This window comes from Pezoporus flaviventris, unplaced genomic scaffold (assembly GCF_033815535.1).
Source record: "Pezoporus flaviventris isolate CSIRO_AGI_PZ_B2104156 unplaced genomic scaffold, CSIRO_AGI_Pfla_v1 ptg000002l, whole genome shotgun sequence".
NCBI classification, from domain to species: Eukaryota; Metazoa; Chordata; class Aves; order Psittaciformes; family Psittacidae; genus Pezoporus; species Pezoporus flaviventris.
The window spans coordinates 40,941,617-40,953,245 of NW_026892550.1; the positions used below are offsets into that span (position 1 = coordinate 40,941,617).

The 11,629-nt window shown below is 44.0% G+C and overlaps 1 protein-coding gene and 1 long non-coding RNA gene across 3 annotated transcripts in view; both read right to left on the reverse strand.

Annotated features, from left to right (window-relative positions):
• The window catches only part of FNIP2 (folliculin interacting protein 2), a 50,789-nt gene extending 46,330 nt beyond the window's left edge, over nucleotides 1-4,459 (reverse strand). Inside the window, exon 1 of one of the 2 annotated variants that reach the window (XM_061475782.1) lies at nucleotides 4,154-4,459. In XM_061475782.1, coding sequence (XP_061331766.1) covers nucleotides 4,154-4,248 — 95 coding nt within the window. In that variant the 5' untranslated portion in view covers nucleotides 4,249-4,459. The remainder of the gene's footprint in view (nucleotides 1-4,153) is intronic. The other variant, XM_061475796.1, reaches the window with a different exon arrangement.
• A 1,138-nt stretch (nucleotides 4,460-5,597) lies between these two features.
• On the reverse strand, nucleotides 5,598-11,606 carry LOC133280725 (uncharacterized). The gene is made up of 3 exons (XR_009747277.1): nucleotides 11,421-11,606; nucleotides 10,941-11,071; nucleotides 5,598-7,852 (listed from the first exon to the last, which is right to left on the reverse strand). It is a non-coding gene; the product is annotated as an uncharacterized LOC133280725 (long non-coding RNA).
• Nucleotides 11,607-11,629: the final 23 nt, after the last annotated feature.

Genomic DNA, 11,629 nt, shown 5'->3' on the forward strand with positions numbered 1-11,629 from the left:
AAAAGAATCAGAACAATATAAAATCCATGGGTTTAGATAAGAACAGCTTAATAATAGAAATTAGTAAAAATATAATAATAGAAATAATAACAATAAACAATACGGGTAATAATAACAATAGGAAGAAAAAAGTTTAAAAATGAAAACATAGAAAACACAGAAAACACAAGTGATGCACAATGCAAGTGCTCACCACCTGCTGACCAATACCCAGCCCGACCCAAGCAGTGATCTGGGCCTTCCAGGTAACTTCCACCAGTCTATATACTGGGCATGATGTGCTGTGGTATGGAATACCTCTTTGGCTAGTTTGGATCTGGGGTCCTGTCTCTGTTCCTTCCCCGCTTCTTGTGCTCCTCTTTACTGGCAGAGCATGGAACTGAAAAGTCCTTGATCCAGGTAAGCATTACTTAGCAACAACTAAAACATCTGTGTGCTATTCAGCACTGTTCCCAAACTAAAGCAAAACCACAGCACTGCACCAGCTGCTAGGAATAAAAAATAACTGTTACAGCTGAAATCAGGACACAGAAGAACTGCTACAAATTTAAGTACAATCAAACTACCTGCAACCTATGTCCATTTCCTTAAAACCACCATCCAGCACCTTAGTAAAATACATGCTTAGCGCTTGAAACATTCTAGTCTTGAGATACTGCATGCTTATAAAATACTCAATCCCTAAAATTAAACATTCATGGGGACTAGGATGCTTTATTTTTGTATTAATAGATACCATTCTGCTGAGCACATAATCCTGATAGCATTCCAAAAACCTGTAGAAACTACTCTAAATCAATCTTGTAGGGGAAGTAACATCTGATAAGGAAATAAGAAATAGTAGGGGAATTTAGCCACATAAATACACATTTCTGACCAAGTATTTTGGATTTAGTGTTAGAGGCTACAAAGAAATACATTGAACTACAGTCACTTACATGCCTCTGTTGAAAGGTGTGTGTATACATATATATTCGTATGTGTGCATTATACACTTACATACACAAACACATATATAGATATTTTCAGTTAAGGGAAGCAAAAAGCAGTAGTAACAGAAACCAGAAACTGAAGATCTGTGTATAAAACTGCTTAGAACAAATACAATATCATGTCACTAATACCCATCTGTTCTCCAGCTGCTTTACAATTTCTCTTAAAAAAAAAAAAAAATTAAGATATTCTGCAAGTCTGACTACAACCACTTCATACTTTCATTATTTTGAAGGGAGGTGCAGGCCAGTAAAAAGTCCTAGTATCTAAATAGCCCTATATTAACATCTACACATCATATTTATTTTCTCCTCACCCAGCAAGTAAGGCTTATGTTTACATGAACACAGCTCAACAAGACAAGAATCACAGTGCTAAGGACCTATTAACTGGCGCTAAGGACCTGACACCCACACTGTGGGTTTTACTTTGGCGCTAAGGACCTGACCCACCACACTGGAGTATTACTTTTGACCAGCCATAGTCTGGTCCCAGGAACTGAATGCCCATTAGTAGTTGGAGCACACCTGATTATTTAATTCATTTCAACAGGAATCAAGTTTATATACTTAAGCCACTTGGCTACATAAGCCAAAGTACAGTAAATAGAGACAATTGAGAGGTTTTCTTTAAAAGAGCACTCCTAACCCAAATTAAGATGTTAATGCTCATGTACCCAAGAAACAATTTCCTGTGGCTTCACATTCAGCTATAGGCACCATGTCTCTCTTTGAGGCTGTGCCAGCTCATCCCAATAAACAATATGAACCTTAGAGCTTGCTGTTTTCTTCAGAACCAAAGAGAGGAAGCAGCACCAACATTTGGTCAAGATGTTAAAGCAGAGAAGGCAACGGAACAACCACCTGCAGTACTTGTTACAGGCAAGCCTCAAGCGTGGTTGATAGCCCTTTGCAACAGAATTTCTTCTGGTGATCCTGGGAAGACTGGAAAATCTAAAGCTTCCTACCAGTATACTCAAAAAAAGCTGTCAAATTTATTTATTAGGGTTGTTGGCAATTTTGCTGTTGTAAGGATGGTGCTTGAGTATACTTAACCTTTCAAGACTTCCATAACAATTCAAAGTCCAAGGATACAGACTGTTACGGGTCTTACAGGGCCACTCAAGAGACCTACACACAGCAAGACATACTGAATGTAGAGGAGGACCTTACTAACCCAAAGAGACAGAATAAAACTAACTAAAATCCCTAAAAATGTAAGCCTGCCATTAGATCAGAAAATGATCCTGCCACTTAGCCTCTGAAAGTGACCAGCAGCATATGCTTAAAACGGAAGCTACCAAAGGATCAAGTCTTCGATTTTACTTAAATCCAATCACATCTCTCCATTCAGAGATTACTGTTTAACAGAAAGTCTATTACAAACACTACAGAAGAGCTTCCAAGACCCAGTAAGTATGCTCCTGCAGGTCATCAACAGATCACAAGAAAGAAAAGAATTGCAACATATTCAGAGGTCATAAGGAAGCAGCTTAATGCAGTATTAACAGGTTAAAAAAAACAAACATATGCAAAATGCTTCAAATAACTACATTAAATTTGCAAAAAAAAAAAAACCAAACCCAAAAAACAAACCAACAAACAAACCAGATAGCAAGGGAATGGGAGGAAAATAGTGGGATAAAAAGAGCGATCAGTTCCTACAATAGTATTTTAAATATAACAGGGTTTTTTTGAAGTGCCACATCATTAGATGTTATTCAAACTAAAAACTAAGTGTTGGACATCTTACCTAAAGAACAGGAAGAAGAAAATTAATACAATCACAAAATATTCCAGATGGAACAATCCTACTGATTTTAAGGGGGGGGGGGGGTACAAGGAATCTGCCTTCATGGAAATCCTTGACAAATCTGAAAATCCTAAAACTAGAACTTGCAGCACCGCTCTCTGACACAGAGTACTTGGTAAGATTTTAAGTATAAGGCAAAATGTTAGTCAGGAATTGTTACTCAGTTTAAATGTGGAAAATATTTTCTCTCAATTAAAGAGACTATTTAAGTCACAAGGTAAGTGCTACAAAAAGTAACTAGCAAGCACAGCCCATAGACTATAGCCTCCTGAAATTCACCAGCCCTGCTTTCTGATATGAATGCAACACTAGTACTGTGACTACCACTTTCAAAGGAATTGCCTCATAACCCAAATATCTTAATGCCATTTTGCCGTTACTCCATTTTTCACCAAGATCTTCCAGCTTTGGCCAAGCATATGGCCATGGCCCACACAGACCATCTCTGAAATCATAAGGGCTCCATGATTGTCATCTTTTGTACTTGGCATCATGTGGATCAAGATAATTTCCACTTTTCTCCCTCCCTTACTATTCTTATAGTTTCAGTATAGAAAGCCTACATTCCAATTCAATCCCATATACTATCTGATCACAAGATCCATCAACTCATGCCGAACAGAAAAACAGACACAGAGGTTACTGGACATGCATGGCATGGTCAAGTGTGCTCACCAGGACCAGTTTGGTCTTGTGAGCAGAACAGATGCTAAAAGTAACAAAGCCCCAAACCAAAATGCTGTTCCCGAGGGCGGAAAAAACAGTAATAATTCAGTATTATATAAAGATTACATATTCAAGCCCTAAAGTAGCAATAGTGACTAGATCTCACCTTTAAGCATTTGCCCTATCGCGAGCAGGGAGAACAGTGGAAGGTGCCCAGTGCTCAGTGGGTCATCAGACTAGGCACGTGTATTTAGGTCACAACAATTAAGCCATTTTTGTTTTTTTCCATCTCGCTGATGAGCGAGACTTGAGCACGAGTTATCACAGCAATCCTGTACAAACGCAAGGTAAGAGAAGGCCTGGCGCCTCCGCCCGGTGTCCCCCACTGAGCGCCCCCCGACCCCGAGCGTGACACTACCAGCTCGGATATAAAATGGCTGAGAGAACCAAAGAGGGGAAAGGCAGAAGGAGCCGCACCATCACCACCCGGGGTGCTCCCTCCTCGCTGGTCTCTGCCCCAGCCCCTGCGGAAACTTCGCAGCGGGAGTCCCGGGGGGCAGCGGCCCCTCAACCTGGGGCAGCGGACAGTAATATCCTCAGCCGCCCCTTCGAAGCGGCTGTGTGCAAGGCCCGTGTGCAGGCGCTCCGGCGAGCCTGGACCCGCCCTGCCCCCGCCGCTCACCTGAAGGCGGGCCCCTCCCCCGGAGCGCGGCCATGGGGGGCCGCCGCGCCGCCGCCCCTTTTGTTGAACAGCTTCTGGAGCAGGGTAGGGGCCATGCTGCTGCCGCCGTCCTGCCCGGCGGGGGCCCCACCGCGCGTCTCACAGCTGTTCAGCGGGCGGCGAGCGGCGGCGGCCGCATCCCCGCCGCCGCGGAGCCGCCCAGCATTGCGCGGAGGCGAGGGGAGGGGAAGCGAGGTGAGGTGACTGAAGCGCCGCGCTGCCCAGCCGCACCGCTCCGGGGGGCCGCCCGTCACCTGACCGAGGGGCCGAACCGGCCCGCGGCGCTGACAGCTGCCCACCCGCCGGCCGGGGCACGGCACTGCTCGGCACAGACGCGCCGCCAGCAGCCGCGCGACAGCAACGGAGACAGGCTGCGCGAACGCGCCGCGCCCCTCCAGCATCCCCCATTGGCTGCGCGGCGCTGCCTGCCCCGCCCCCAGCACGTGGTAAGGCGCACGGGGGCCCGCTTAAAGGGACAGCGCCTGTCTCGCGCTGGGGTGCGGCGGTTTGAGACGTTGGGGGGAAGGTGCTGAGAGAGCACGTGCAGTCCCCATGCCAGTACAGCGGGCGCCGATTCGTCTATCCACAGTAGTAAGCACCCGTATACGCACACGTAAGGAGTGTGAGCAGGAGGTCGAAGGGGGTAATTCTGTGTGCAGTTCTGGTGTCCTCAACATAAAAAGGACATGGAACTGTTGGAACAAGTCCAGAGGAGGGCCACGAGGATGATCAGGGGACTGGAGCACCTCCCGTATGAAGACAGGCTGAGAAAGTTTGGGCTGTTCAGCCTGGAGAAGAGAAGGCTGCATGGAGACCTCATAGCAGCCTTCCAGTATCGGAAGGGGGGCTATAAGGATGCTGGGGAGGGACTCTTCATCAGGGACTGTAGTGATAGGACAAGGGGTAATGGGTTAAAACTTAAACAGGGAAAATTCAAGGAGTTCTTTACTGTGAGGGTGGTGAGGCACTGGAGCAGGTTGCCCCAAAAAGTGTTGAATGCTCCACCCCTGTCAGTGTTCCAAGGCCAGGCTGGAGGGGGCAACCTGGTCTAGTGGAAGGTGTCCCTGCCCATGGCAAAGGGGTTGCAACTAGATGAGCTTTAAGGTCCTTTCCGATTCAAACCATTATGATTCCTTTATTAAGGTGGCACTGCTTGGAAGGTGCCTATTTTTACTCATTTCTCTATAATGATCTATTTCATTCACAAAATAATTAAATAATGCTACAGTACTAGGGTGTGTGTGTGTGTCATTTGGAGCTTTGTTTAATCTGGGGGGAAGGGCTGTTTCTGTGCTTTTTCCCAGCAGCAGGGCAACACCACCATGCAACCACCAAGAGAATCCAACTCTTAAATGCTCTGTTTTAATCAGGTACGTAGCAGAATTATGAGAGCTTCCTGTTCAGAAAACTTGGAGACATGACATGGAGAATGGCGATTATGGCAATAGTTGTAACAGACTATTACAATAGCTGACTGCAGACTCAACATCCAGTAGCAGCAGAAGAGGTGGAGAACATGCTGGTGCTTTGGAGCCAGCCTTTCCGTGGTTGGATAAGCCGATTTATCTCTAAAAAATCAAAAGATGAGTTTCTACTGGCCTGATAATCTGATCAGCTGCTCCCTCTGTGACCCCAGCTTGAATCCTGTACTGCTCAGCTGACCCTGTCTCAAGGTTTATTCTCAGAAGGCATTGCCATTTTGAAGGTTCTCAGCCACTTCATCTGTGAGATGGAATACCCAGTGTAAACCTTTCAGCTTGGGTTTTCTTGCAGCTTTTGATTCTTTACTTCCACCATCATCACCAAATGCCCCCAGTCATTAAGATCAACCCATGCAAGCAAAGCTGAAGGACCAAAGAGTGAGGGCATGGAGATGACAGTACAGTGAAAGGGAAGTGAATAGCAGGGTGTGGCTGAACAAGATGAAAGACATCCTGGTTGACATAGTAATCAATGCAAATGAGAATCTAGGCATTCAGCTCCAGAAATAAGCACTGGATTGTATTTCTTAAAGAACAGCAAAAGTGGTGTGCAAAGTTTGAGCAGATGTAAAGAAAAAAGCCATACTATCTGTCAAGAAAAGACCATTTGCAGCAAGATGGTGTGTTTACAGCCCTCACCTCTTCTAGGAAATACAGGAAATAAAAATGTGGCATACAAAAATCATGGAATCATTTACGTTGGAAGAGAATTTTAAGATCATCAAGTCCAGCTGTTAACCTAGCACTGCCAAGTCCACCACTAAACCATAAAAAAGTCATTCAAAACCTGGAATAGCTGAATGCTCAGGTAAGTATTTCTGTGTTTCATAGCATGTAAATTTCTCAGAAGACTCTCTCCTGAGAAAGCAGGGATTAGGTCTTATAGCCAGGATAGGCTGGGTTGAAAGTCAAGTCTTCCAGGTCACACTTTGCCTCCCCATCACTAGGACCTGGATGAAATCTGAATTCCGTTACAGCTGCTTCCCTTCCCCCCTGCTTGGACCTGAATGCATAAGTCCAAAATATTCCAAAAGCTTTGGAGTTTGTCAGAACTAGGCTTTGGAGAAACCACAGAAAGAAGCTAGAGGCCAGGACAGGTAACTAAACTCTGAAGATTTAACAAAAAGTTCGTTAATCCATGGTGCTCACTAATGACTTGATGCTTAGCGTGGTGACGCATGCCAAGTTACATGAACACAAGTCTTGCTACACTTTGCAATGCTTCAGCAACATTTTGGATTCTGTAAAATAAACAAAATCCAATTTTTATTGCCACTTCAAACATGCCAAGTACAAAGTGATACCAAGTATGTCTAGAATTATTCTCTCTCCATATTGCCATTATTACTAGTTAGCAGAGCAAGTCTAAATTACTCTCAACAGAGAATTATAAAACCTATTATAAAATGCATTCCACTTTGCAAGCAGGGGCAGAAACTGACAGGAGTGGAGAGCTTGGGATTGCAGCCCCCTGCAAACAGGCTTACTCATCCATCGTGGAACTGAGTATTACATAACTTGAGCTGTTGCTGCAGCAACTTTTCCCAGCCCCGGAACAGTGCCACAGAGGTGCTGCCTTAATATAGATAAGCAGCTTCACTGTCTCTTTACACAGCACATACAGTTAGCTGAAAATGAAGGACAGTTTAAAGAGAAATATGCAAGATAATTGTTTCAAAATTACTGGGAAATACTGATGTATGTAATGAAACATTAATTTTCAGCAGTGTTCGGTGTTAAAAACAGAGAGAAAGGCCAGGTAAGAGATGACTCCTTTTAATCATCACAATATAAATATTGAGTAATACAGTGATAAATGGATTGTGTGAAGGCAATTGGTATTTACAGTCCTCTGAAATCACTACTGTACTTACATACATAAGATGTTCATACCTTACATACTTACATGTGCACATGCCTGTGAATGTTCATACACTTGTTTAAAACCTGGTTTTGTTCCTCTCTGCAGCAGAGTTGTTGACATTGTTAAATTGAATGTCTAAGCCTCCTGGCCCAGGACTCCATGCAAAGCCTAGCTGGAAAGCCTCAGGTCCCAGATTTTCAGTGGCAAATTCTGTCGTGGGACGTCATATTTCTGGTTGCACTCTGGTCTTTAAATCCATGCTGATGTAGTTCACCTTGAACTCCATTCTACATTAGATGAATCCAAAAAGGCTTTCTGCACATACACACACACACACAAAAGTCATCATAATTTATATTTTCACAGAATCATAAAATGGTTTGGATTCCAGGGGAACACAGAGATCCTCTAATTCCAACCCCCTTGCTATGGGAAGGGACACCTTCCACTAGACCAGGTTGCTCCAAGCCCTGTCCAGTCTGGCCTTGAACACTGAAAGGGATGGGGCATCTACAGCTTCTCTGGGTAACCTGTGCCAGTGTCTCACCACCCTCAAGGTGAAGACTGTTTTCCCTAATGTCTAATTTAAGTCTCCTCTCTTTCAGTTTAAAGCCATTCCCCTTGTCCTGTCACTACACACCCTTGTAAAAAGTCCCTCTCTAGCTTTTGGTTGGTCCCCTTTAGGTGCTGGAAAGCTGGTTTAAGATCTCCTTGGAGACTTCTCTTCTCCAGGTTGAACAAGCCCTTTAATACCTTTTGGCGATAACTATGATAAACGGTAGCATGCATTTACATGAAAGTGCAGTAATATACAGGACATACATTTGTATCAAAAGTGAGGGCAGGAATTCAGCAACAAAACTGTCATCCCACATCATCACTGTGGCAACTGTGGCCAGCAGCTCTCTAATGCTTTGGGCCTCTCCTTGTAAGCCATGGCTGTACTGTTAGCAAAAGTCATAGGCACCCTCTACCATACCTCCTCAGGTCCTAAATGTTACTCTTTGTTATTTGCCTCTGAAACATGTTCTAAGCAGAGCTAAAATATACAGCTAAAAAGTCTGCTTATTTTTGCTTGGTTTTTAGCTAAACTATTTCTTTAGAATCAGTGTATCTGAAAGTTAGTGATGAGTAAATGCATGACTTCTTTCAATTTCTGTCATATTATGTCAGCTCTGTGTAGACACTTTTCTTTTTAAAACATCCCGCGATAAGTACATACAGTTCTACCATTGTCTGACATTGCATCTTAATTCAGCTTAGAGGAATCATCTCAGAGTCAGTAACTGCTCATTATGGGTTTCATCTAGGACCTCTTTATTCAGCTTTATGGAGAAAGAGACTTGGTTCAGCTGGAAAACAATAAGCCTAATGATGAAAAAACAGGTTTCTTCTCTCCTATCTCATGTCTCTCTCATGAAGGTTACATGCTTGATGTGCCAGGTCACATGGGAACAGCACAGGATGCACCCCGTGTGTCACACGGCACTGGCTGAGTGGCTGCTCTATTTCACAGAAGGCAGTGAAAGTGTCCTTACCAAGACTGTTACCAAAAACCTGCTTATTGAAAGTTTCTTAATACCTGTTCTGAAAAGCCAGTAAGGTGTGTGCTTCAGTCACTCCTCAGGTGGATCCCATCAGACTCCACTGGACCATATTCTGAAGCTACAGTTCAGTCCAGTGAAAACTGCACAGACAACTACTCTTATACAGACCAAAATGGCTTTTAATATCCCTAGACAAGGCAGTTCTGCACTGAGCCAAAGCACTCACCTTCTGGTGGAATGAATATGTTTAAGCTTCTACTTTCTTCACAGTGTCAAATACAGATTTAGAGGTGAGAAAACGCAAGAAAATGAAACAAAAAGCAAAAAATCCTAATCTGAATGTTTAAATATTTTCCTAGCTTACACAATCAGCAACAATTTTCCTAGCTTACACAATCAACAATTATCCTTATTTTACAATTTTTTCTTTCATGAATGCTGTTTGACAGGCTAGAATGACTGAAATAAATTTGCTTATTGTGTCTTCAACAGAGTGCAAGTTTTAGAATATAAATGCATTTCTAAGCATTTATAAATGATAGCTTCTTTAGTCAGGAAGAGAAGAAGAAGTGAAAACAAAGATTTTTACAACTGGCTGATCCCTTTCTCTGATCTTTGCATTCCATCAGGCTGCAGCATTAGGCTAGCAATTTTGTGTACAACTTAATGTAATAATTTGAACATTAAATCACTCAGTAAATTCTTGACAGAAGTGACACTATACTTGTTTTTACAATCTGTCAATGACTATAAATTAATATGTAATTATGCTACTGCTGTGCTTTGGAGATATTCATTCAGCTTACATATTTTCCAGAATCTCCTACTAACACTGAGAAAGTTGCTTGACTTCTGTCATTTAGCTCACATCTCCAAGTTACCACAGGGACTGCCTCTTTCTTTGTACCTGTAAAGTACTTTGCACATAGGGACTCCCGAGCAACTACTGTAATATGAATTACTAATCTAGAATCTAGACTATTCCAACTTGGCTGGAAAAAAACCTGTAGGGACTGCGTAAGCCTGCTCCTGGAAGCATGAATCACTGCTTCTTCCTGAGAGGAAGCTGCCAACAGCTCTTGCGGGGGACACGCTCAACAAAACACAATTTACTCTGATGTCTGCTAAAGAAATCTCTTCTAGACCATACTCACTTGGCTAGCAACTGCCTCACTGAGATCACTTCTCCCACACCACTGCACCTCACCTAGGCTGAGCGTAATGATAAAAATATCTCAGCCAGTGACCACGGCCAGATGCCTGGTGACTTACAGGTGACTCAGAGCTCTGGTGCCTTTGACATTGTGGAGCATGTGAAACCTCTAACACAGCTGCATGACCTGGCTCAGAGAGAAAAATGCCTTAGCACGGTTCCACTGATTCCTCACTAAGCATTCTCAGATGGTAGCAGACGGCTTTTCCTTCTGTTAAGAGCTCTCAGATGCAATACGCAACAGTACTTGGTGCCAATCACATCTTCTATCCAACATCTGCACAGAGGCTGTGGGAATGATCGTGATGAAGTATACGGACTACAGTGTTAGTAATATCAATGCTACTTTTCTTTCAGTCTGGGAATTACAACTGCCCTCTGACACATCTAATATTAAGAACATACTGAGAGAGAGATGAAAAACAGCTTGGTGAAACTCAAGTCTAAACATATAAAGATGACATGAATTAAAGGAGAAAGCCTTTGGATGATACAATGAATCAAAAGATGTATATAGTTTTCTGGGATGGATTAGAGAAGTCCAAGGAGTAGAGACTTCTTTTGATCAGCTGCATTCCCCAAAAGGCTGTAAGTTTGCAAGAGTAAAAGCCCAGCACCCTTCTGCTTTTCCCCCAACTCATACCTTGCTTTCCTGATGCCAATGAGCACAGGATGTGGCCATGTTGACCATTCATCCACTTGGGAATTCTGCACCTTGAGGAGCCACAACAAAGTTCTCTGATGGTATTCACATCCCTTGGTCAATGCAAGTGGCTGAAAGCGACTGCCTTGTAACAGTTATTGTGATACTCACACTTCGGGAAGAAACACATTTTGTTTTCAGACCTTAAGAAGACAGGAGTTATTCGGGGTTTCTGAACAGTCATATGGTGATAGTCACTTTTGACAATGTGCCATTTTTTCCAGGAGTTGCAGCTTTTCACGAGGTCTGTATTTCTCTCCTGAAACATGAACCCAAGCAAAATTAGAAATCCCTCTCCTCACCCGCTTTTCCAGGCCTTCTCTCTGTGTGTAAAAACTCAAGAAAGAAGCGGGCATTCTTTCCTTTGCACGCTACCCTCAGTCATTTCAGGCTGCTCAGAGGCAGGCCGCAGGGGCAGACCTTTCCTGCGGCCATCTGCGGGGCCCTTGCTCCGCGGTGCGGCACCCCGCGCAGCGCTCCGCCTGCAGCCAAAACTGGCGGCCCTCAGCCAGACCACCAGCGGCTTGGGACGGCGGTGCTGGGCCGTGCCGGGGCACCGGGGGAGACCACCACAACCCCGGCTCTCCCGTCCTCACCTGACAGCAACGGCCCCTTCCACCGGGCCGGGG